General features: G+C 44.2%; 1 protein-coding gene across 5 annotated transcripts in view; it reads left to right on the top strand.

Annotated features, from left to right (window-relative positions):
- Epc1 (enhancer of polycomb homolog 1) overlaps window positions 1–26,448 on the top strand; it is a 90,387-nt gene that overhangs the window by 52,142 nt on the left and 11,797 nt on the right. For 4 of the 5 annotated variants that reach the window (XR_008215889.1, XM_052728874.1, XM_052728871.1 and 1 more), the window contains exons 2-10: window positions 11,355–11,514; window positions 18,919–19,064; window positions 20,454–20,660; window positions 21,196–21,344; window positions 22,021–22,180; window positions 23,449–23,622; window positions 23,746–23,835; window positions 23,914–24,062; window positions 24,898–25,250. Coding sequence is in view for 4 of the 5 variants with exons in the window: in XM_052728874.1 (XP_052584834.1) it covers window positions 11,355–11,514; window positions 18,919–19,064; window positions 20,454–20,660; window positions 21,196–21,344; window positions 22,021–22,180; window positions 23,449–23,622; window positions 23,746–23,835; window positions 23,914–24,062; window positions 24,898–25,250 (1,588 nt within the window). In the remaining variant the exon portion in view is untranslated. The remainder of the gene's footprint in view (window positions 1–11,354; window positions 11,515–18,918; window positions 19,065–20,453; window positions 20,661–21,195; window positions 21,345–22,020; window positions 22,181–23,448; window positions 23,623–23,745; window positions 23,836–23,913; window positions 24,063–24,897; window positions 25,251–26,448) is intronic. The other variant, XM_052728872.1, reaches the window with a different exon arrangement.

Below are 26,448 nucleotides of genomic sequence, written 5' to 3'. Positions count from 1 at the left end.
AATTGACTATAGCTTCTCATGATCCTTGTAGCCATTGTTTAGATCTTTAGCTGCTTAAAGTATTTGTGACTCGCCGGCGGTGGCGCATGCCTTTAATCCCAGCACTGGGAAGGCAGAGCCAGGCGGATCTCTGTGAGTTCGAGGCCAGCCTGGTCTACAAAGCAAGATCCCGGACAGGCACCAAAACTACACAGAGAAACCCTGTCTCGAAAACAAACAAACAAAAGGTATTTGTGGCTCCTCTTAATATTAGCAACCAACCTAAACTCAGCCAGAGCTGGGAAAGAAAAGACTCGGAGGAATTAGGCACCTTTGAAAGACTAGGGTTGTGAAGCCAGACTAGAACCCAAATCCATCTTCTCCCACTGTGGGCAAGTGGCATGATCTTACTGAGCCTCGCTTTCCTGTAAAATAGGTGTATACAGTAAGAGACCTAGAAGTAAAGATGAAGTGTGCTTTGTGGTCTAACACTTCTACTTGATAGCTGTTTTATGGAGGGTTCTAGTAGCTGCCACTGGGCATCCCCCTATTCCAGACCACTGCTATCAGAATCCAGACAGAGAATGTCGAAGGTCTACAACTGGTTTGTAAAGAGTTGGACAGGAGATGCTTGGCTTTGCAGCCTTCCAGTCTTCTGGAACCCCTCAGCTCTGCTGTGAGGCAAAAGCATGCTTGGGCAGTCCTCACTGACCAAGCAAGGCTGAGGCTGTACTCCAGCAACATGTACAAGCACCGTTAGGCTGGACTTGCCCCTCCCCCTAGATGGAGTAAATAGAGCTCCTTTTAAAAATGAAAAATAAAAATGTAAACTTCATGGGAAATGGTTCGTTTTAAATTCATCAGTGGAAGGAACTACAGGAGTTTCCCAAAATAGGTGATTCTGTTGTAGAAGAGAATGATTTTAACATATCACAGGTTAACATTATAACTTGATTTTGAAGCTTATTATACAGTGTGAGTTGGGACTCATCAGACTTTTCAGTACATCACACTAACATAAATAAGGAAGCTATGTAAGTGTTTACAGGACAGGCATCGTCTGTTTGGGCAGAGCGTGGCACCTGTGAGGACTCTGCATCCTTTTCCCTGACGATTTGCTGAGATTGTTGATGCAAAGCCAGTGTTCCTGCTTTAGAACTGCCCCCTTCAGGAGCACCTTTTTAAATCACTTTTTCTGGGTGGGTCAGTACAAGAGTATTTAGTGACTAATCCTGTCAACCCTGCCCTTTTTTTTCTGCTCAAAACTGTATCCCATCTTTCTGCTACCGTACTATCTACCCTGTAAGCTATGTGGCTGTCCAGCAGAGAGGAGGAGACACAAATATCCATTCCTACTACGAGTCTACCTGTTTCTTTTTGCTCTTTAAAAAACGGTTATTTAGAGATCATTTCAGTTATAGACAAGTTGTGAGAAAAGAGTAGGACAGAGGCTGAGGAGAGAGTTTGGTCCATAAAGTGACTGTGAGAACTCAAGTTCAATTCCCAGAACCCACATAAAAAAGGAAAAAGCCACTAGTGGTGACTTGTGCTTGTAATCCCAGCACTGAGGAGGTGGAGATAGAGGCCTGCGGCTTACTGATAGCAAATCCCCAACATCCATGTCAAAAGCCAGGTGTGGCACCCCACATTCTAACAGCACTGAGGGTGCAGAGGCAGGAGGATCCCCCAGAGCTTGCTAGCTAGCCAGTCTAGCCAGGCTTGGGAGGTCCATGTTCAGTGAGAAGCCTTGTCTCAAAAGTGGTAAGTTCTGAATCCCCGGTTTTTGGATATCCACCACCGCCAATGTAATAAGCCAATCAAACCAAATTGACAAATCCAGGTTTAATGAACAGAGCAAAGCAACTCCTGGGTGACCCTCGGGAGGGCAGGAGAGGAGTCACGTGGTAAATATGGCTACCAGGTCTTAAGTAGCCTATAGACATGGTCTTGAGCAGCCCCAAGGAGGGGCTGCTGCTTCTTGGTGGGCTTTTTGAGGCAGCAGGATCTGGAATGGAAGGAGTGAGACCTGAAAGTTCTGTAAGATCCTGACTCTGGGTGGAAAGTGGTGGGGTATTAGGTTGGAAGAACTAGTTAGATACACATTACAAGCAGCTCACAGCAGGAAGACAGTAGAGAGCCTCCGATTAAGAGTTAAGCCTCTGACCAACCCTGCAACTACTCAGGCCCAGAACCAGAGTTATGTGCTGGCCCACCCTAACATCCACCTCATCTGTGATCTGCTGGAGCACATGAAGGGACTGGTCCTGCAGACCCAAAGCTGCAGGATCTCCATGACACAGGGCAACAACAGGATAACCAAGAGGAGTCCCAGTGAGGGCCCAGCATCAATAGTGTAGCAGAAACCAAGAAGCTTTGAACCAGACCAGTGACTTTGCAATGAACACTTGCAAGTAAAGATGTCTGGACAAAGGGGTTTACTGCGTGACTCACTGTGTTACACCACAGCTTCCACGACAAGATTGATTTTTCCTTTTCATTTTTTTAAAACTCTGAAATTTTATTTCAGGGGGGAGGTTGCAAGGGCAGAGGAAGGATACGAAGGGACAGGGAAATGAATGGGATGGAGATGCATGATGTGAAAGACACAAAGAATAAGTAAAAAGAAAGTTTAAAAAACAAATGAGTTCAGCCTCTTCAGAAAGACCACTGGCAGTAGCTCCAGAAGAGAAGGTGGAACAGTGTTCTGCTGGCTGGTGAGCTGTAACTTTGAGGTGGAAAATACTGAATGACTTCTGGAAAAGGAAAAAAAAAATCAGAAATCTCTTAAGAGTTGGGCCTGGTTTGGAGATGGGGAAGGAAAGGAAGGCACTGGGGGGAAACTTGGCTTCAGGCCTTGGTGAGGGAGGTAGGACTTCTGAATAAGATCCGAAGAGACCAGTGGGGGAGGGGAATGGACATGGATAGAGGTTGATCCGGAGCTCTTGTGAAATCTGAGTGGAAATTAACTTGCAGACCCACCACCAGCATAGGAATAGTGGAGCTGTGACAGTGGTGAGCAGTGTGGACAGGAAGTGGACAGTAATGTCTTAATTGCTGTGTGTGTGCATTGGATGTGCTTACCTTAAGTCAACGTGCTGCTTCCACTGGCCTCACAGAATAAATAGCCTTTGTGTTTTCTTTGACTGCTGCATTAGCAGAAACCAGAGGCAGCGGAGAGGAGCCACTGATGTGAGGTGTAGGCGTCGCTGTGGAGTTTCTAACCAGGAAGGGAAAGAAAGGGGCTTTGGGACTTGTTCTGATTAGACTGTGACTTTCCTAAAAGTAAGGAACTATAGTTTTACTCTCGCCCTCTCCCTGTTATGTTGAGCATCACATCAAGCCTTGCAGGAGCTTGAAAAGTGCAGCGCAAACAGCCTACTGGGGCTACAAGGAAGGACTTAAAGGCAAGGATCAAAATTAAACTTACTCCCTGCCTTTGAACATGTTAGTAACTTAGGCCCTGGTTGTTTAGTAAAGAAGCCATGTGCCAGTTAAGTCAAAAGACAAGGTGTTTGGGGAAGACGACAAGGACTAGCTCTGTGAGAAACAGTGGATTCTCTGCCCCGCTGTCCACGGAGGCTCAGGGAGGTGGGCATGGTTGTCCATGGACTAACAGGCTCTTCCTGCCACAGGAGAGCAAATGTACTTCTGACCCGATGACTTAGTCTTCTCAGTAGCTCCAAGTCTCAGAAACAAAGGTCCTTTGTCCTTTGGGGACTTGCTGACCAATATCACACAGTATTGATGAGAGGTGGCTGCTGGAGGCCTCTTGCTGAGCGGGGAATGAGAACGTCTTCTCCATTGAGTTAGGAGCTGTAGACTCTGGCAATGGCTGTAAACATCCTTCCTTGCCGCAGACCCTCAGACCACCCAGACATGCCCAGTGCTGAACTTTAGTAATGAATTAGCAACTAATTCATACCTTGAAATAGCAAAACTTCCTTTATAACTTTAAATTCTGGAACTTCAGGATTATACTTTTAAGTTCGAGTATAGTGGAAAATAACTTACCTTTTCTGTTTATTTCTTTTGGAAAACTATTAAATTGCTTTATTGTGCCACATTGTCCTTCAACCATTTTTAACTATTCCCTTGAACATTTGAAATATCAAATTATATATTTAGTTTTTGTTTGCCTTTTATGAAATTTTATCTTAATTTTTTATAAAGTCTGTTTGAAACCACGGTCATTTGTGGACCTTAAATAACTAGGACAATTTAAAAAAAAAAAAAAGTTTATTGAGTATTTGTAATGTGTTAGGTCTGATTCACCTTCTAGAGCAAAACAGTAGAAAAACACTCAGCTAAAACAAATGTAGCCACAGCCTCCAAGGCTGATGCATGGTATGGAGGAGTTGAAGCTGGGTAAGGGAGGTTCCCTTTGTTTTGTTTTGTGATACTGGAGAATCAAATCCCAGGGCTTCATGTGTGCTAGGCAAGTGCTCACCACTAAGCTATATCCCCAGCTTTTTTTTTTTTTTCTTTTTTCTTTTTTTTTTTTTTTTTTTTTTGGGTTTTTTTTTTTTGGTTTTTCGAGACAGGGTTTCTCTGTGCAGCTTTGCACCTTTCCTGGGACTCACTTGGTAGTCCAGGCTGGCCTCGAACTCACAGAGATCCGCCTGGCTCTGCCTCCCGAGTGCTGGGATTAAAGGCGTGCACCACCACTGCCTGGCAATCCCCAGCTTTTTTAAAATAAGAATTTATGAACATTTTCAAGCCAGAGAAAGTTGACGACTCCCCAGTGATCGCCCATTCATGATGTCTCACTAGCCAGCTGCTGCGGTTAACGGGTGTGTTTGCCTGCTTGTTGCTCAGCTATGCATCTCTCAACCTTACTTGCAAATACAAGCTAGGATAGGGCTTTCCAGAGCTCACCCATTACCCTGTGTTTAAAGTACATTTTAATTTCAAATGCCAGTTCGTGTTTGTGTTTCAGAACTCTACAACTAGAGCTCAATTGTTTGTTTTTTCATTTTCAGGTAAAATTGGCATACAGAGGAATTTACAAATAGTGTTTATTAGTTGAAATGTAGCATTCATAAATTCTCATCACCTAACCCCACATCAAAATGCAGACCATCACCATCCTCCTTCAGACTCCTTTCCTCCGAGGCGGCTGCTTGCTGGGATCTTTTCTACCTTGGCCTAACTTTGTGTGTTTAAGAACTACACGTAGGTGGACTCCAGTGTGTGCTCTTGTGGGTGAAGCTGGATTGGAAAGTTGAACTAGTTCCTTTTTGTTACTAGTGTTCCAGTTTTTCACTAGACCATAGTTTATCCTGTTTGGGGCGTGGGGAGACTGGTTGTTGGATAATGGGGTAAATTATCCCAGATTCCCATATGCTGTGCACATGCTTTCCCTTGAGCTGTTACTGTAGTGGGTCCACCTGTAGCCACTGGACGTCAGTTTGAGGCTGTTGTTAGTAAGATGATTGAGCATTCTTATTCGGGTCTTTTTTGAGCTTGTAGCCAGTTTCTCTTGAATGAACACTTGGAAGTAGATTTGCCAAGCTATATGGACTGTGAATGCTGGGTTTTATAAACTACTGTGACTTCTTCTCAATGACAGGATATAAATGCTGTCCTTCCAAATCCTCCTCATCTTTTGATGTTGGCCTTTTCAATTTTAGCCATTCTAGTGAGAGTATAGTGGAAGAACCTTGGTAAGCAGTGATCCTTCTAGGAGGAGACTTGTATACAAAATTTGAAGGAGATGCAGAAGAAAGCGTTGTTGGAAGTTTGGCAAACAGCAAAGACTCTGGTGTGATAATAACTGGATTATTACCCTTCAGTAGATTTTTAACAAAATTAGACATCTCTTACTTACCCAGAAGGAATTTTATATATTACTGCTACTTAAAACAAACTGTCTCTAATTCAGTTAGAATAGTCTAAATGTGGCCCAAATTGTTACCACTGTTGTGAGGTCATTACTTGCTTAAATAAATAGATTTAGTGGTTTGTGGCATTTGTCCCATTCTGTTATAGAGCAGAAAGAAACGTGTTTCCTTGTGCTTCGTGCTTCGTTGAGATTGCTTTCTCTGCTTTCCTCAGTGATAACTTATAAAATACTACAAAATAAACCAGGCTATAACTAGAGTCTCAGAAGTTTGCAAAGATATTCTTGTCTAGACCTCAAGGTTAAAAAATAATCCCCAAACACCATGAGAAAAAGTTAAGGCGGCACACTAGACGCCTTTCATCTGAAGGAGCTCGCATTTTGGAAACTGGTATGTAAACATAATGACAGCCTGCTATCCCGAGTATAAAATGTGCTTCTGTTGGAGCATACGTGAGGGACAGTTTTGTGTCCGTGTACATGAGGCGACCGTGAAGAACAAGTAGGGTTTCCCATGGTGAGTGAGCAAAGGCAGATGCTCATGGCACATTGACAAAGCCCACCTTTCAGACAGGTTCATCTCCTGGACCTAATAGGACTCTGGGGCTTTTGTTTTGGTTTTTGTTTGGTTTTTCAAGACAGGGTTTTTCTGTGTAACAGACCAGGCTGTCCTCGAACTCACAGAGATCTGCCTGCCTCTGTCTCCTGAGTGCTGGAATTAAAGGCGTGCGCCGCCGCCGCCGCCGCCGCCGCCGCCGCTGCTGCCACCACCACCACCCAGCTGGGATTTTTTTGAAGAGATGTTTTCTGACTTTTCAGAAATGAAGGGCATGCCCTGTCTAGAGCCATATACTCTTTGGCAGTAGGTACCCTCAACCAGCTCTTATAATCAGGCAGCAGACATCAGCCTATTGACACAGCACAGTATGGAGGTCAGAGAAGGATCTTGGCTGTCAGTCCTGCCTCATCTTGCACCTTATTTGAAACAGGCTCTCTCATTGTTTACTGCTGTGTCTACAAGCTAGCTGTCCCTTGGGCTCCTGGGGACTCCTGTATCCACTCCCAATCTCACTGTAGGAACGAACGCTGGGATTACAGATGTACTACAGCACTCCTGCATTTCGAATGTGTCCTCAGTGCAGGGTGGATTTGCAGGAGGATCCAAAGGATAAACTGTCTTCCATGTTCATCTAAGCACTGAAGGATGGCTGAAGGGTTCTGAGCTGGGAACGAGTGTACAAACTGAGGATAAAGTGCCCTGCCCCGCTTCCCCTTCCTCCTCCTGACATCAAGGGTGTCTGCCCTCCCAACTGGGGCTCACAAAAACACCCTGTCTCTGGGCCTAGGGGAGAGGACAGGATCAGCTAGAACTCCGTTCTCCTCCTCCCACCATTCACACTTAGTTTCTGCTGTCCCCCAGGAACCAGTAGTAATCTGAAAGTTTCAATGCAAACATAAAACAGATTTATAAACAAAGCATTTGTTTATACACCATAGTTTTTTGGTTTTTTTTTTTAAGATTTTTTTTTTTTTTTTTTTGGTTTTTCGAGACAGGGTTTCTCTGTGTAGCTTTGCGCCTTTCCTGGAACTCGCTTTGGAGACCAGGCTGGCCTCGAACTCACAGAGATCCGCCTGGCTCTGCCTCCCGAGTGCTAGGATTAAAGGCGTGCGCCACCACCGCCCGGCGACACCATAGTTTTTTAACTGTGCAACTTTTCTGAGATCAAGTGTGACAAACTAAAGTGTTCTGTAAGTTTGACTTATAGAACTTTCTGTACATAAAAAAAAATCCAGAAGATAAAACTGTAACAAAAGTTTGTATGGTTATTCCATGAGACTCACATGGAAGCAGCCCTTTCAGAGCTCAGCAAAGAAAAGTGACAATTGAGGGAACTTAGCAATAACTTGTTAGGAAAATGCACACCTGTTATACCCAAAACAAAAATATGCAAAATAAATAAAAATGAGATGAATAAAGGTTGGCGGGGTTTGTTTGTTTGTTTTTAACGAGATAGTGAGCCAGGTGATGGCATCTGCTTGGAAAAAAAGGATAGAGCGGGTACAGTACCATTGAGTTTGGGGTCATCCTGGGTTGCGTAGTGAGCTCCTGGTCAGCTTGGGCTCCATAGTGAGACCCTGTCTAAAAAAAAATAAAATGGCTGGGGTTGCTGAGTAGTATTACTCCAGGGAATGTTGAAATAGATGTTGGGAGTCTGTTTAAACACATTGTAGTTGTCTGCAGATGCTTTCCCGTGTCTAAAAAATAGTTTCTATGTAGTACGACAGTGATGATTTGTTTTTGTAGCATTTAAGAAGAAAGTTTATACATTTAGATTGTTCCCAGGTTGTTTGTGTTTCCTCCACTGTCAATCTATATTGTGAAATTATCATGCGTTTGACTTGTACAGTGAAACCTAGAGTATCTACTGAAGAGAGTAAAGTCTCGGTATGGAAAGCTTGTCGGGATACATCAAGTGACACAAAGCGTGTAGTAAGACTGTTTTATAATAAGACTCTGTATATCACTTTATAATATATGGCAGGTTGTATTTATATATACAGAAAAAGTATTTAGGAGAATATATGCATTCTTAATGACCTTTTCATACAGCTGGAATGCTGTGTGTGTGTGTGTGTGTGTGTGAGAGAGAGAGAGAGAGAGAGAGAGAGAGAGAGAGAGAGAGAGAGAGAGAGAGAGAGAGAGAGTTTATGCTAAATTAGGCATTTGTAGGGCTAGATGAGGACAGTCCTTTTATAGCAGCTGATGTGCTCTCAACTAGTGAGAGCTTTCTGAGTAATAACTAAATCAAAACTTATTTTGCACACCTGTTAGACCAAACCTTTCAGCCTCACGGTTATCTTAAGTTCTAGTCAGTTTTGTAAAGGCACTCTCGGTGCTTCCCCTCCCCGCTCACGGACTGACTGGAAGGCTTGCCAGGAATCACAAACTGTTAGATGTTGGAGTTGGCTCTAATCCAAACAGCCTGAGTCCAGGGCACATGCTTCTAGCCCTATTCTTACTGTATGTCCAGAGGGAACTTTGGAAATTCAGAAGGAAAATTATTACTTGAGACAAAAGACCTTTTGAGTGTATGTCCCCCATGAAAGAGTCTTTTAAATTTATAAACCTATATATATGAGCAGGATAGTTGAATCATAAAATATTTCTTACACGTAGCCTGCTGTCTTTATATATAGTAAGTTGAGCTCTGCTTTCCATCCTGGGTCTCTGAAGTAGTACCAGCATTACATTACAGATGTAATGGTGCACAGTCCTGTAGTCAGGAGACACCTGCAGTGATGGCTGTTTGTCTGTCACTTGAAGATTCGAATATAGTCAGAGTAATTCAGGCTCACACTGTCTTTCTTGCCAGCCAAGCAGTTTTGACAGAAGCTTCTGCTCCAGTTGCTCAGGATGGAAACCTCTGTCCTAAACTGTGTCTGGAGCTCTCTCAATATGTGGGACTGAGTTGAATTGAAAAGACTGGTGCAAGTATGCCTATGGCCTCTGGAGCCCCAGCCTAGGGCTTAGTAGCAAAACCTAGTGTAAACTGTGGGGTGGCATCTGTCAGGTCATGAGGCTGAAGTTCATAGAACAGGAAATAAGCAATGGACTCATGAAATCTTTTGTTTGAGTTTTTGTTGTTGTTTCGAGACAGGGTTTCTCTGTGTAGCCCTGACTGTCCTGAAACTCACTCTATAGACCAGGCTGGCCTTGAACTCAAAGATCTGCCTGCCTCTGTCTCCCAAGTGCTGGGATTAAAGGTGTGTGCCACCACCTTCATTAAGTCATTTTGTGTAAGGATCAAGATGGAAGAATTAGACTCAGGCTTAAATCAGTAGAAAATTTGTGGAGCTGGTCCTGTATTCTTCTCCAGCCTTCTTGGTTAGTCTGAGGTATGGGGACTCAGTGGTGAAGCCTTCAGCCTGGAGCTCTGATGTAGCTCCACCCTAGGTGTGCTTTTGGCTTTATTTTAAAGAGTGGAGAAGTAACATCTATAGTGAAAGATGGTTCTGCTACCAGAGTTGGCCTTCTGTGAGCATAACACCTGTGAAGTCGTTGGACAGAACGCTGTTGGATTGAAGGACCCTCAAATGGCAAGCATAGTCTAACATCTGGGACCGTGGTTACCATTGCAGTCCTTCCTGTTTTTACCTTTGAACATGCCATTAGATAGATAATGCTCTTTATGAAAAGCCTGATGGGTCACTTCCAACCTGAAGTTCAGATTCCATGCACGGTGCAATGTAGCTGAGCCCTCCAGGTTCCTTCAGCCCCTTCCGTTACACACATGATGCTTTCCCAGAGCGATGCTTTCCCAGAGCTGGGGAGCATATGCTACCTAGAGACCTTTTCATTTTCTTCAGGACTAGGACTAGGACTAGGACTCCTACTGTTTGTTGTCTTTAGCTTTCAAGATAGATGTAGCCTTATCCTGGCTTCACAAATGTGACACTCTTCAAGAGATTTACTGACTTTCCTAGAATCGTTTCTCTCTTGGAAGCCTGATGCTGTGGCACATGATGAGGACAGCTGGTGTGGTCTTAGCTGTGTGTGAGGACCAGTCACCTTTCTCCTGGATGAAGCACACCACTGGTTGTGCTCATTAGCTCCACAGCATACTGTGTTTTAGTGCATCAGCATGGTGCATCTGTGCTGGTTACTCAGTGCCTGTGTGAAGTGCCTCGTTCGTGTGGGCGCTGTACCTCATATGTGGGCTGAGAGAAACTCATGGTTCTCACTGAAGTGTGACTGCCTTCACTTCGGATGCCTCAACTGTTGCCTTACCCACGATAAGCATCTAGAATAAAAGCCAAAATATAGTTATCGCTGCCATCTCATACCCCAAATGTTAGGTCTGTGTTAAGCTTGTGTCCACTAGCCCAGAATGGCTTACTGGCAAAACATAAAGGAAAAATTTAAAGTTGCCATGAGAAGCAAATCACCATTCGTGGGTTCTCTTTTGTCTTGAAGACTAGCGGGTAATACTTAATTTGCCATTTGAATGCTAAACCTTTGTAATCTGGCTGCTGTGAGGAGGGTTTCGAATGTCTCCCTGCTCATTCTGATTTGTTCCCTTTCTGATTCCTCCCTGTAAGCAAAATGACATTGACGTTTTTATGCTGATTTTCTTCCTAGTTGATAACTATCTTGTATTATCCTGAATGTGAACAAATAAAATTAAATTAAAAAAACAAACTCTAGTCTTCAGGTGTAAGCTTTTATTGCTGTTAGTCGATTCTCATCTTTGGCAAATACTAGTGTCTCTACTTAAAATATTCTTATATGCTATGCACACCTTTGACCAGCACTAAGAGCCAGAGTCAGGTGGATCTTTGTGAGTTTGAGGCCAGCCTGGTCTACATAATGAGCCCCTGTGTTGGGGGGGGGGGGGGGGGAATCTTACACTAGCTGTGCTGTTAGGTCTCCCAAAGTTCCTTCAGTTGCAAACAGATGAGCAGAAACCTTCTGTGAGGCTATCCATTCTGATGGGTACGTTTCAGAGCTTACACTTTGTGTTTTCCCTGTTTTTAGGAACACCATCTTCAGCGGGCTATCTCTGCACAGCAGGTGTACGGCGAGAAGCGGGATAATATGGTTATTCCAGTTCCCGAGGCAGAAAGTAACATCGCTTACTATGAGTCCATATACCCTGGGGAGTTCAAGATGCCAAAGCAGCTCATTCACATACAGCGTGAGTGTTCTTTTAATGGTTGTTTTTCCTTCTGTATTTATCTTTTTATTTGACTTGGCAAAATCTGTTTCATTGACCACCGTGGCCTAAGTTAGTAGAGCCTATTTTCCGCTTTTAACAAGGTATGTGAGAGTCTGGGGATGTATCTCTGATGGAGTACTTACTTAGCATGCCACAAAGCTCATTAATAATTTTTTAAGAATTAATACCGGCCGGGCGGTGGTGGCGCACGCCTTTAATCCCAGCACTCGGGAGGCAGAGGCAGGCGGATCTCTGTGAGTTCGAGGCCAGCCTGGTCTACAGCGCGAGATCCAGGAAAGGCGCAAAGCTACACAGAGAAACCCTGTCTCGAAAAACCAAAAAAAAAAAAAAAAAAAAAAAAAAAAAAAAAAGAATTAATACCAATGGTATTCAATCTCTTCCACAAAACACAAAAAGAGGGAACATTCCCCAACATGTTTTTATCACATCAATACTAATGACATCCAAATCAGGTAAGGCACAAGATGTTACTAATACTTCTTAAGAACATAGTTGCCGAAGTCCTCAATAAACTCTTAGAAAATATCTCACCCAACAATGTACTGAAAGATACAATATGCCACAGCCAAATGAGCTGTGTTAAGATTGGAAGGCCAGGCCAGCATTTGAAAACCAAGCAGTACAACCTGCTGCATTAGCAGGCTGCACTGGTTATATTTGTGTTCATGAATACAAGTTAAGAGGTATCTGGAAGAAGAGCCTCAGCTGAGTAAAACCTCTTCATCATATTGGCCAGTAGGCAGTTTTGCAGGGCACATTCCTGATCAGTGATTGGTGTGGGAGGACTCACAGCACTGTGGTTAAATAACTAGTTTGAGAAGAGTACATCGGTCCATCCCTTGCCTAGGCAGCACAGCAGAGCTGGCCCTGATGGCATGGCCTCGGACGAGCCGGTTCCGAGGGCTTGGGGGCAGGAGAGCTTGCCCTACCCCTTGCCAGTGTGGTGCTCTGGTAAGCCGCCCCTCCAGCCAGTCCAATGACTCATTGCAGGAAACATTTGCAAGTAAAGCTGTTTGGGCACAATCGTACCCCATGTGACACACTGCACTTCCAAACTTCCACAGCCAGACACGCCTTTAACCCCAGCAGGAGGCAGAGACAGGTGGATCTCTGTGAGTTCAAGGCCAGCCTGGTCTACAGAGTGAGTTCTAGGACAGCCAAGGCTACACTAATTTTTCTTTGGATTTTCTGTTTTTGTTTTATCATATAGTGTTATGTGAGGCCATCTTCATGTAAATAAAATGTGATTTAAGCATTTACACCTCCATCCTGTTTCTCTCCCCTTTCTTATCCTTTTTAGTCCCTAACGTCTTCCTTTTGCTTTCATGTCATTTGTAAATACGTGAGTTTATTGTTATCTGTAAAGCCTAAGACCCACAAATGAGAGGAAACATGAACGTTTGCCTTCTGAACTGGCTGAATTTCTTAATATGGTCATCTCCAGTCACACCCATTGTATGGCAAAGAATCTAACTTTGTTGTTCTCTGTGGCTGAAAGGTTCCATTGTGTACAGGCCACGGTTTCTTTCTCCAACCGTCCCTCTGCTCTTGGACACCTAAGCTGGCTTGTAACTCAGCTGTTGTGAGTAAACACTGGTGTCCAGTGTGTCTGTGACATGCTGATGTGGAGTCTTTGGGGGTAAACACAGGGAGTCGGCCATGTATTGGATGAATTTTTATTTTGGGGGAATCTCTGTGCTGTTTTCTGGTGTGACTGGATTAGTTAGTTCACTGGCCAAGGGCGAGCAGTGGGTAACTGGTTCACTGCCCTCGGCAGGCAGTGGGGTCAGCTCACAAGCGGTGGGTGAGGGCGGGCGCCTTTGCTTTCTCCCGGCACTTGATGCTTGTCATCCTGTGTTAGCTCCTCTGACTCGGGTGAGACACCCGGTCTTGGTGCAGTTTTTATTTCCGTTGCTTTCGTAGCTAGTGATGTGGAACACTTTTCTGTGTTTACTCACTATTTGATCTTCACCCTTGAAGACTGCTCATCCTATTAGCCCGTCATTCATTGTGTGGTTTGATTGCCTGCTGTTTGTATAGTCTAGATGCTAGTTCCATCAGATGTTCAGCTTGCAAAGATTTGCTCCCCTTCTCTCTACTGTCTCTGTGCTCAATTATCGATTTCCTTTGCTCTACAGAAGAGGTTGTTGTTGTTGTTGTTGTTTATAAGGTCCCAATTGAATGTTTTGGCCTTCTTTCCTGAGTCTTTGTGTAAAATCATGTGTTTGTAGGTGCACAGGTTTATTTCTGTGTGCTCAACTCTGGGGCACTGGTCTGCAGGTCTGTTTGTATGCTGGTGCCTCCCTGTTTGTACTGCCATGACTGTGGTACAGCTGGAAAGCAGGGTTGGGGGTGAGATTTGGTGTTTTTAGGATGAAATAAATGTGCCTTAAGAAGGCCATGATCAAATGTGTTTGGGAATGTATGCCTCTCTCTGCCTCCAGAATGATAGTGCTTATTACTACTGTGTAGTGTAGGCGGTGGTAGCCTTGTGGTGTTCGTTTGTAAATCTATCACTGAATGTTATTTATTAACATTTCACCAAACATTAGCTTAGGAAACTCCTATTTTTATGTTGACTTGGCTCAGGAACAAAGACATTATTTTCTCTTTAATTCTAGTCAGAGTTCTACAAGAAGAAACATTAAAACCATTACTGTCTTCAGTTCCATTCTCTAGTGCTTCTAAACTATTTCACATAGTTTTGCTCAATTTTCTCCTGATCCACGGGATCAAAAAGCAATAATATTCCATAGCAATAAGCACACCAAGTACCTGTGTCGTTAGGAAAGTGTCTGACCCCGCCCCCCCCCAGGCTTAAGCAGGGGAGGGACAAGATGACCCTGGACTGTCTAAGTACAGTAATAAATTATAAACCTTGGGAGAAGGGATCATAAACTCAGGATGGTGATGAGTAGCTCATGCTTCCAGCCGAATGCCAGAGCTTGTGACGCAATGGAGAGAGTTCCCATGATCGAGATGACATCACAGGGATCACTAGTGTGTGTTGAACCTGAGGGTTGGGGAGTTGGATATTTGAATATTTCAAGCTCTTCCCCTACATTGGGTAGCATCCTGACTTGATAAATCAGAATTCCCAGATGGAGCCCAAGAAGGGGCTCAGCTGGTTGAGGCACATGCCACCATGCTGAGTTCATTCCCTGGGCCAAGTTACAAAAGGAGAGAACTGACTCCTGAAAGTTGTCATCTGGCCTCTGTGTGTGTGTGTGTGTGTGTGTGTGTGTGTGTGTGTGTGCGCGTGCGCGCGCACGCGCGCGCGTGTACATGTAATAAAAATTGTAATTATGTTATGAGGAACAGGTAAATATTGTGTGCCTCCAGGTGTGATATTCTGAGGACTGAAACAGTTCTATTCTATTCTAGTCAAGAACGTAATCTAATTATGATAGAGGGACAAGTCAGATTTTAAAAAAAATGACCTGTTAGCCAGGTGGTGGTGGCGCACACCTTTAATCCCAGCATTCGGGAGGCAGAGCCAGGCAGATCTCTGTGAGTTCAAGGCCAGCCTGGTCTACAGAGTGAGATCCAGGACAGGTACCCAAACTACACAGAGAAACCCTGTGGTGGGGGGGGTATTTTTTTACTCTTTTGGGGGGCCTGCCACCCAGCTCCCAAATCACACACAGAGGCTTATTCTTAATTGTAAATGCCTGGCCGTAGCTTGGCTTTTTTCCAGCTAGGTTTTCTTTACTTTAAATTATCCTATCTGCCTTTTGCCTCTGGGCTTTTCCCATTCTCTTACTTTTGTAAATCTTACTCTTACTCTGGCTGGTTGTGTAGCTGAGTGGCTGGCACCTGATATCCTCCTCCCAGATTTCTCCCTCTATATATCCTCTCTGCCTGCCAGCTCCGCCTATCCTTTCTCCTGCCTTGCCATTGGCCATTCAGCTCTTTATTAGACAATTAGGTATTTTAGACAGGCACAGTAACACAGCTTCACAGAGTTAAAACAACATAAACAAAAGTAACACACCTTAAAATAATACTCTCCAAGAGTGAAGAATGTGTTTTGTTTTGTTTATTACGGCTAAGGATTGAACCCAGGGTCTTGTTCACTGAAGCAAGTCCTTCTGCCACTGAGCTGCATCCCCAGTCCAGCAGGAGTGTGCTAAAAGATGATGATGATGATGATGATGATGATGATGATTGAAAAACTTAGGAGAGTTAACAGTTTAAAAAGCTTACCAGAGTCTTAACATAGTAAAAATACTCCACTTTAAAGGAGAGTAAGAAATCCAACAACTAAACTACAGCTCACCCTGTAGTAGGTGGACAGTCACTGAGAACTACGGGATGAGTCAACAGGCCGCAGAGGAAATCGTTGTCCTGGCCAGAGCCATTATTGTTGCTTACTCCCTGGTGACTTAGAAAATGAAAAAATGCCTGGGCGGTGGTGGTGGTGCGCGCCTTTAATCCCAGCACTCAGGAGGCAGAGCCAGGCAGATCTCTGTGAGTTCGAGGCCAGCCTGGTCTACAGAGCGAGATCCAGGATAGGCACCAAAACTACACAGAGAAACTCTGTCTCGAAAAACCAAAAAAAAAAAAGAAAAGAAAAGAAAAAAGAAATGTGTCTGCATGTGTGGCAGCTGCTTCCATAGCTTCAGGTACATGTGGAAATAAGATGATAAAACCTAGCATTTTTACAAATACAGATAAGGGCACTCAGGTATTACAAAAATGTTTTTATTTTGCAATGTGCAGAAATTTAGACTTTCAAAGGAAAAAGAAGGGATTGGGGGCGGGGGTTGCAAGGAGGTTTTGTTTTTCTTTTTTTCTCCTGAGTATGATGGCTCATACCTGTTACCTGGCATTTGGGAGGGTAAGGCAGGAAGAGTGTCAGCCTAGGCTGCATAGTGAATTATAGAATGAAACCCTGTCTTTAAAAAAGAAGGGTAGTGGATCATCAAGATAGCTCATTTTGAGTTGGGGTACTTGTCTCTAAGCCTCGTGACCTTTGTTTGACCCCCAGGACCCACATGGTGAAAGAAGTACCCAAAAGTTGTCCTCTGACATCGAGAGTGCACAGACACAAAAATAAATGAAATGTAAAAGGTTGTTTTTCCTCCAGTAGACACTTTAAAACACAATCAAACGTCATGTTTTCATTGCTTCCCAGAACAGGTACTCTGTCTTTATGCCCAGATTGTGAAAGCATGCACGAGCTAGTATTTCTTTGCCTGTCGCCATATCTACCTACAACATGTTCCAGGGCCTTGCTTTGCGATTATCACCAGGCACATGTGGGTGTTTAGCACTTGGAATGCAGCTCATGTTGTCAGAGGCTGAATTTCAGATTTTACTTGACTAGTATAAGTTTAACCAAAATGGTTAGGGGATAAACATCATTTGGTTAGAAGCAGAAAGATGCTTTCTGCCTCTGCCCCTGCATACAAGGGTCTCCAAAAGCTGCTTGTGGAGCAGTGACAGGCAGTTGGAAAACAGTTGAAGAGCCATTGGCTGCAGAGTCTGGCGTACACAGGTGCTAGCACCGAGAGACTTGTGTAAGTCCAGACATCCACTTGTATCACTCCCACCACATTTAGTAAGTAAATGGAAAAGACAGTGAAATATGTTTAATTCTGCAGATACTTTTTACTAAAGTTCTCTGGGCACCCAGGGAGTGTCCTCTTATTTCACAAGTGACTAGTTATTGCTGTGGTAGTTTCCTCCTATGTAAGTAGATTTACATAACACTGAAATGCTTCTCAGTTGAGTCTGCAGACAGTGGCACAGAAGAAGTTACTCAGAACACTTGGAGGTCCATAGGGAAGACATGGGCCTCCCTACAAGATCAGTCTCTTCTTACATGGGGCAAACATGCTTAACAACTGAAGTGGAAATAGTACAAAAAGTGACGAAGACAGGGAACGATTGGGGAGGGGTTTTTAAAAGCTGTGTATAAAATTTTAGATAGGATTGAACTCGGTGGTGGTGGTGCACACCTTTAATCCCAGCACTCAGGAGGCAGAAGTGGGCAGATCTCTGAGTTCAAGGACAGCCAGGGCTACACAGAAAAACTGTCTCAGGGGAAGAAAAAAAGCTTTCAGGATTGCTTGAAATGCCTCTAATTTATACAGAATGTTCTATATCTTCACAGCCCGTTTTTCTGTTGAGGGTTTAGTTTCTGAAACAGAAGAGCTCAGGAGCCACTTCCTGGGTGAGTGATAGGCAAAGCACTTTAAAGGACTGATGTCAAGCTGGATTTTTAAAAGATTGCATTGGCATTTACCTGCTTAGTAGCTAAAAAAGGACTGCTACAAAGGTCTGAAGTCATAAACTCTAGCATGCTGTATGATGGAATCTTGATATACTACTGGGTCATCAAATACTGACATTAGGGAGGCTGTTAAAACAATCAATAAAAAAGGCCTCACCATCCTAGGCATTGGATTGCAGAGTTGAAAGTAATAACCCAAAGGAAAGAAAAAATAGATGCTTTGTAGCTAGAGTTTTTCTGGTCCTGCCTGGCCCACAGTCAGGACAAATCTGTGTCACTCGCCAGTCCCACAGCTGCTCAGACCCAACCAAGTAAACACAGAGACTTATATTGCTTACAAACTGTATGGCCATGGCAGGCTTCTTGCTAACTGTTCTTATAGCTTAAATTAATCCTTTTCCATAAATATATACGTTGCCACATGGCTCGTGGCTTACCGGCATCTTTACATGCTGCTTGTCATGGCTGCAGCTGGCAGTGTCTCCCTCCGCCTTTCTGTTCTCTCCATTCTCCTCTCTGTTAGTCCTGCCTATACTTCCTGCCTGGCCACTGGCCAATCAGTGTTTTATTTATTGACCAATCAGAGCAATTTGACATACAGACCATCCCACAGCAGTGCTTTGATGTCAAGCTGTTTAGTTTTCCTTAATGTCATCCTCCCTTGGTGTTTGTAAGCCATTGAATGCCTTTGGATGCTGTAGAGTGGCGGTTCTTGACAGCGTACATAAGCAGCAAGGCATTTGTGTCTGGCACAGTGATGGTGATTCTCTAGACTTGTACCGTGGGAGCTGTCATCACTGCTGGTCATAGCCTCCTTAGTCTTTTGGAATAATAGCTAAATGATTTATAAAATAGGACTTAAATAATCTAGAAAAAAATCCCGTGTAAAGTGTGGACGGGGAGTCCTGTCTTTTGTTTTTTATAGCTTTTATCTACATTCAGTTTGTCTTTGGCTTTCAGTGTTGAAGACATAGCAGGAAGTAAGCCTAGAATGGGTGTGACTCTGAAGACAGAGCCTAGAAGCCTTCGTTCGTTAGGGGCCCAGGCCTTGCTTTATGCAGCGTCTGTGCGGCCTCGACCGGTGGAGTCACTCAGTAAATGATTGCTTATGGTTCCTCTGTCAGCTTTTAGTCTGGACGCTGAGCAGCCTGACTATGATCTGGATTCTGAAGATGAAGTGTTTGTGAATAAACTGAAGAAGAAAATGGACATCTGTCCATTGCAGTTTGAGGAGATGATTGACCGTCTAGAAAAAGGCAGTGGTCAACAGGTACAACTTCATTTCTGTATGTGTGTGTTACATATAAATGCCTCTGTTATGTGAAACCATGCAGCATTAAGGCAGGCTGAGCCAACGGAACTCAAAGCATGAACTTACATCTGCCTAGTCTTAACCTGTATAATTTTGAGCAATATATTTAAGTTTTTTGTGCCTCAGTCATCCCCAGCTGTATGTAGAGATAAAAATAATAAACTGGGCCAGACGATGGTGGCACACACCTTTAATCCCAGCACTCGGGAGGCAGAGGCAGGCGGATATCTGTGAGTTCAAGGCTACTAGCCTGGTCTACAAAGCGAGTCCCAGGAAAGGTGCAAAGCTACACAGAGAAACCCTGTCTTGAAAAACAAAAAAAATAAATTAATTAATTAATTAATTAATTAATATAATAAATATAATAAACTGGAAGGGATGTGGTGACACATACTTTTAATCCCAGTGCTTGGACCACAGAAGCAGGTGAGTTAAAGGACAGCCTGCTCTACATTTTAAGTTCCAAGTTAGCCAAGGCTACGTTGTAAGACCCTGTCTCCAAAACAAAAACAAGTAAAAAAGTCTTCAACTGACCGGGCAGTGGTGGCGCACGCCTTTAATCCCAGCACTCGGGAGGCAGAGGCAAGCGGATCTCTGTGAGTTCGAGGCCAGCCTGGTCTACAAAGCGAGTTCCAGGAAAGGCGCAAAGCTACACAGAGAAACCCTGTCTCGAAAAACCAAAAAAAAAAAAAGTCTTCAACTGCCATTTGTGTATTTGGTGAACAAGTAGAAAGTGACTAATATCAAGTCCTAAAGTCATGAAACACAGCAAGCCGTGACCTGTGGAATTTGATAAGAGATCACTGTAAAGGTTGAACACACAGGGCTGGAGATGGGGCTCCCTTAGTACAATACCTGCCGAGCATGCATATTGGGTTTGCTCCCTGGCACCAGTAAATCACCTGTAGTGGTGTGCACCTATCTTGATTCCAGCACTGAGAAGGTGGTAGGAGGATCAGAAGTTCAAGGTCATCCTCCACAAGTTCAAGGCTAGCCTGGGATACCTGAGACCTGTTTAAGAAAACATGCTGTCAGTACTATTGTTGGCTTGATTGTTGTCGTTTAATGAAGCAGTAATGAGGGCTGGAGAGATGGCTCAGAGGTTAAGAGCACAGCTTGCTCTTCCAAAGGTCCTGAGTTCAACTCTCAGCAACCACATGGAGGCTCACAACCATCTGTAATGAGATCTGGCGCCTTCTTCTGACCTGCAGGGATACATGCAGGCAGAACACTGTGTACATAATAAATAAATAAATCTTTAAAAAAAAAAAAAATGAAGCAGTAATGAATGGTTTTGAGTCCTTGCATATGTGTTTTTTGAAAGTGACGTAATGGTTTTACATTTAGCCAGTCAGTCTGCAGGAAGCCAAACTACTGCTAAAAGAAGATGATGAGTTAATTAGAGAAGTTTATGAATACTGGATTAAAAAGAGGAAAAACTGTCGAGGGCCATCACTTATCCCATCGGTCAAACAAGAAAAGCGAGATGGCTCCAGCACAAATGATCCTTACGTGGCTTTTAGAAGGCGGACTGAGAAAATGCAAACCCGAAAAGTAAGTGACTTTTTAAGAAGAAGTGTAGTTATTGATATCGTGGCTTTGTGCCCTAATCTGTGCTTTCATGTGACAGTCCTTGAAGTCCACTAGAGGGGATGTCCAGTGGTGCAGAGCACTCATTTCTGTCAGAGGACAGGGTTGCCATCCTTGTACCCATATCGGACAGCTCTCCAACACCTGGGACTCCCTTCTGACCTGTGGGCACGTGTGTGCACACACACACACACACACACACACAAAATCTTTTTTGTTATTCCAATTTTAGTGTATGTACTGCCAAAACAAGCACTGTTTTTTCATTTTTTTAATTACACTGGAAAATATTAAAATAAGTTGACCTTTAGTTTTTATAGGGGCCTTAGTAATACATATTAATATTGGCTCACTGGAAAAAAAAACCCCACCCTGTACAGACTTGCTGTTCTGTGTCCCCCTCCTGTGTCTTTAAACTGTAACCCACAAACGCACACATTCTATGTGCAGCTGCTAACAAGTGCTTCTTGAGGTTAAGGAAGCAACTTTATCTTTCCAGAACCGCAAAAATGATGAAGCCTCATATGAAAAGATGCTTAAGCTGCGTCGGGATCTGAGCCGGGCTGTGACTATCCTGGAGATGATCAAGAGGAGAGAGAAGAGCAAGCGGGAGCTGCTGCACCTAACACTGGAGATCATGGAAAAGAGGTGATGCTCGTGCTCGTGTGTTAGGACTGAGGGCAGTCACAGCGCAGGTGCTTCCAAGTGCTGTAGTTACGGGAATGGGTTCCTTCAGTAACAGAGGCTGTGATGCAACTCTGAGACTTTAGTCACAGTTCTGTCTTGTTTTCTCCAAATGATTGGCTTCACGAACAATGATCAAGTGTTTCTATTGAGAAATTCTTTTGTTCTTTTGAGTTTTTCTATGGCTGTGTGAGGCAGAGTGAGAGTATGCTGTTGAATGCTGGTTGTTTATTTGGGGTGTTTTGTGGGTTCATGGGGGATTTTTAGTACTAGAGATGAAATCCAGGACCTGAATTTGATTCCCAGCATCTACGTGACAGCTCACAACCTTCTGTAAATTTAGTTCCCAGGGACCCAGTATCCTCTCTGGCCTCCATGGGTAAGGTACACACATGGTACACAGACATACATGCAGACAAACCACCCATATGCATTCAAAGTCACCATTGAGTACATACCAGCCCAGGATACATGTCTCAGAAAAAAAGCTCTTAAGTGGTTTACCCCACCTGCAGCGGGCACACCAGGTAACTGGGAAGGTGGATATTGGATTAGTCTGACTTGTAGATCATTTCAGTGTTTATGGAGTAATTTCATTGTACTCTGTATACAGCTTAAAGTCTCCTCTCTGTCATTTCAGGTATAATTTAGGTGACTACAGTGGAGAGATCATGTCTGAGGTCATGGCACAGAGGCAGCCAGTGAAGCCTGCTTACGCCATCCCCATCATCCCTATCACTAACAGCAGTCAGTTCAAACACCAGGAAGTCACGGATGTGAAGGAGTTCAAAGGTCATAAGGTGATTAAGGCTTGGTGACAGTAGCATCCATAAGGAGGAGAAATAAGTAAATTCTACCAGAAGGTGTGCTGTCCACTGGAAGGAAAACCAGCTCTTGTGCCAGCTTTGTTCCGCTTCTCTTTCTTCCTCGGGAGACGAGATCTGATAGAGGGTCGCTGCTAGGGGCTATGAAGTGTCGGCGTGGTTCACAGGGCAGAGGCTTGGGGAGAACAGGAAGCCTCCCTGGCAGTGTGAGTGAAGGAAAGAGTCCACCAAGGGACCTTTTAACAGTCGGTGACATGGGTAGTGGTGTCGAAGGGGAAGTGTTTGGACAAGTTAATACTTAACCAGATAATTCACAATTTGTGAAGAATAAAGTTGGTGAGGGGGAAATAAAATTAGTAAGGGGAAACCAGGGATATAAAGGATGACAGTCAGTGTGCCTTTTTGAAAAACGTGCCTCAGCTGGGGGGCGGGGGGGGGGGGGGGGGCGGAGGGACACACTCCTTTAATCCCAGCACTCAGAAAGCAGAGGCAGGTGGATCTCTGAGTTTGAGACCACCCTGGTCACAGAGTGAGTTCCAGGACAGCCAGGCCTACACAGAGAAACCCTGTCTTGAAAAAACGGGAAAAAAAGACAGGGTAATTAATGGATTAGTTCTTTTTTTTTTTTTTTTTTTTTTTTTTTTTGGTTTTTCGAGACAGGGTTTCTCTGTGTAGCTTTGCGCCTTTCCTGGAACTCACTCGGTAGCCCAGGCTGGCCTCGAACTCACAGAGATCTGCCTGGCTCTGCCTCCCGAGTGCTGGGATTAAAGGCATGCGCCACCACCGCCCGGCTGGAATAGTTCTTTTATCTACAACAGTTTTTTCAATTTTCATTTAAATTTTGTTGTTTGGGCTGGAGAGATGGCTCCGTAGTTAGAGCACACACTGCTCTTGCTGGGGGCCAGAGCTTGAGTTCCCAGCACCTACATGGGATGGTGTGCAGCTCTAATTCCAGTTCCAGGGGACTTGATGGTCTCTGGCCTTCCAAGGCACCTGCACATACACATGCACGTACATTTTAAAAGCCTTTGAAGCATGTTTGTTTTGAATGGAGAAAATGTAGATTATTAGAAAACAGAATGAACCTCTGAGGGTTGAGGGGACTGCCAGGGAGGAAAACTGGGGCCTTTTTTAATAGTGTGAGCAGTTCACTCCCCAGCTAATAATTAACTAGAAGTATTAACAGAAGCTGCAGGCTGGGGACACAGCTTCTGGTGTGTAACTGATTTGTGTCTGTGTTGCAGCAGGAGAAAGCCGACCTTACTCGACCCAAGCGCAAATATGAGAAGAAGCCCAAAGTCTTACCGCCGTCGGCCGCTGCTCCTCAGCAGCCGAGCCCTGCTGCACTGCCCGTGTTCAGTGCTAAAGACTTAAACCAGTACGACTTCCCCAGCTCAGACGAAGAGCCTCTGTCCCAGGTAAACGGAAGACCAGTTCTCTGCCTGCGAAGGAGGAGGAGGAGGAGGAGGAGGAGGAGGAGGAGGAGGAGGAGGAAGAGTGCAGGAGCCCACAGGTCTGACCTCTCGCTGCTTTATTTCAAGGTTTTGTCTGGCTCTTCGGAAGCTGAGGAAGAGAATGACCCTGACGGCCCTTTTGCTTTCCGTAGGAAAGCAGCCTGTCAGTACTATGCTGTAAGTGTCCGCCTTTGTTTGTAAAGAGCAGACGTCAGAGAAACTGACAGAATACAATAATGTGGATTTTTTTTTAAGCCTCATTTAGACCAAACTGGCAATTGGCCCTGGACTAGCCCTAAAGATGGAGGATTGGGGGATGTTCGCTATAGATACTGCTTAACAACTCTCACCGTACCCCAGAGGTGTCTTGGATTTGCACGAAGACGGGTTGGGCGTGGTGGAAGGTAATGCGCTTCTGCTTTCCTTGCATCGAATGCTTTTAGACACTGAAATCCAAGTTTAAACTGAGACCCTCCTTGAGAACAGACTCTAGCGGCTCCAGCTCACTGTGCTTAACCGGTTTGTCTGCCTGAGCCCACTCATCCTCCCACCAGCCTCCCCCACTGCACAGTTCTAATGGACCTGCATAGGTTCTTTTCTCCCCAAACTTCTTAACGTCTAAACTAAGTTATCACAGGATAAAATTCTAAGGAAGGACAAGTGTAAATTGTGTTTACACACTCAGGATTTGGTTCAGGAAACCACAAACAAAGTCATTGAATTCTGGGGGAAAGTAGACCTTAACTACTGCAGTGGTTGCCTCTTCTGTTTGTGGCTCACTTGGTCAGGATTCTGTTCTTGGGTCTGGAGTAGAATCCCTTCATGCATAGAGTAAAGGAGGGAAGGAACGGCAAAGCACAGGAAAAGTCTGGTTGAAAGACAATTTGAAAAAAAGAACTTTTATCCAGCATTGAGATTGAGGCTAAAAGAACCGGAGCCAGCAAGAAGGCTCAGTAGAAAGAGGCATTTGCCACCAAGATGACAGCCTGAGTTCTTTCCCCAGTACCCACATGGTGGAAGGAGAGAACCAGCTCTTGAAAACTGCTGTCCTCTGACCTCTGCGTGTGCCCTGTGCCCTGTGCCATGCACACCCACTGTGTAAAGAGCCAGATACTACAGTGATGAACTAACTCTGTGGCTTTTAAATATGCAGTATACTTTTATTTAGCTTTGGGGCTTTCGGGAAAGAAAAAAAAAAAAACCCTCTGATGTAATCTCTGACGTCTGCTCCTTGTGCAGGGTCCTGCTGGACAGAGCGCATTCAGACTATGACAGTATGTTTCACCACCTGGATTTGGACATGCTTTCCTCACCACAACCTTCTCCAGTCAATCAGTTTGCCAATACCTCAGAAACCAATACCTCGGACAGATCTTCCTCTAAAGACCTCAGTCAGATACTAGTCGATATCAAATCATGTAGATGGCGGCACTTTAGGCCTCGGACATCATCCCTACATGACAGTGACAGCGATGAACTCTCCAGTAGAAAATTACATAGGAGTATAAATCGGACAGGAACAGCACAGCCTGGGACCCACACATGCAGTACCTCCACGCAGAGTAAAAGTAGCAGTGGCTCCGCACACTGTGGTATGTTCCTTTGTGGCACCCATCGCCATGTCAGGGTGGGGTCATCCATCTCGTTGAGGATGTGGTCTGTGACAGCCACAGTTAGACACCTTACGTATTTCTTCGACTTCTGCTCACTAGTATTGTTGCTGTGTGCGTTTGTGTGCATGTATCCTTCCTTAACCACAACCACAAAGAGATGGTACGTTGCTATGTATTTAATGTTTCATTTGTTACCTTGAGGCAGCCCATGAACCGCAAGACGCATAAATTTAAGTACTAAGAAAATAAAAGGGCCCCCCCAAGTTGTTTGGGGTACGTACTTGAACACCTACCTCATCTGGTCTGCTTAAATGTAGAGGCCAGTAGTCAGTAGTTACACATAACATATGCTGACATAGTCATTTAGAATACATGCGAGAGAAACTGAATTTTAATTCTTTGGGAACATTTTTGATAATACCTACTTTGGTGCGATGAGACTAAAATACTGAAAATACTACAATACTCTTGGCTTTCTCTTTTGAATCATTTGAGTCCACATTAAGTTGTATCAATTATAGAAGTTCACTATCAAGACGACTCAGCCGGTAAAGGTGCTCAGCACCAACCCTGACAACCTGAGTTCAGTCCCCAGGACCCACCCAGTAGAAGGAAAGAACCCATTCAGCTGTCTTCTAGCCTGCATACATGTGTGCATGTACACACCCAAGTATATCAATACAATAAGTGAGTAAGTATTTATTTACTTGTGATTTTGAGGCAGGGTCTCACTATGTAGCTCCGGCTGTCCTGGAACTCACTTTGTAGACCAGGCTGGCCTCGAACTCACAGAGCTTCTTGGCTCTGTCTCCTGAGTACTGGGTTAAAGACATGTGCCACCATGGCTGACTCATGTTTAAAATATTTTTAAATTACGTTGTTAAAGTTCTTCTAGGTTAACTTTAATATAGATTTTTTTTAAAGGATCGCTTCCCTAGTTACCTATTTAGCTACAATTAAAGTGCTTTCTAAGCATGAGAATTTGCTGTCATCTTCAGAAGCCTTCAGAAAATGCTTCATAAACTAATCTACTTGTTAGTTACAAAAAAAGTAATTCTTTGAACTGTCTAAACTTGAGAATTGGAAAATCTGTTTCTGGGATTTAACGGATTATAATTCCACTAATTTTGGTGACTTTTTCTGTCCTGTATAGTCCTTAACGTCAGGCTGAAGAGCT

This window comes from Peromyscus californicus, unplaced genomic scaffold (assembly GCF_007827085.1).
Source record: "Peromyscus californicus insignis strain IS unplaced genomic scaffold, ASM782708v3 Scaffold_8__1_contigs__length_139910024, whole genome shotgun sequence".
NCBI lineage: Eukaryota > Metazoa > Chordata > Mammalia > Rodentia > Cricetidae > Peromyscus > Peromyscus californicus.
This window is presented reverse-complemented; position numbering and strand designations above follow the sequence as displayed.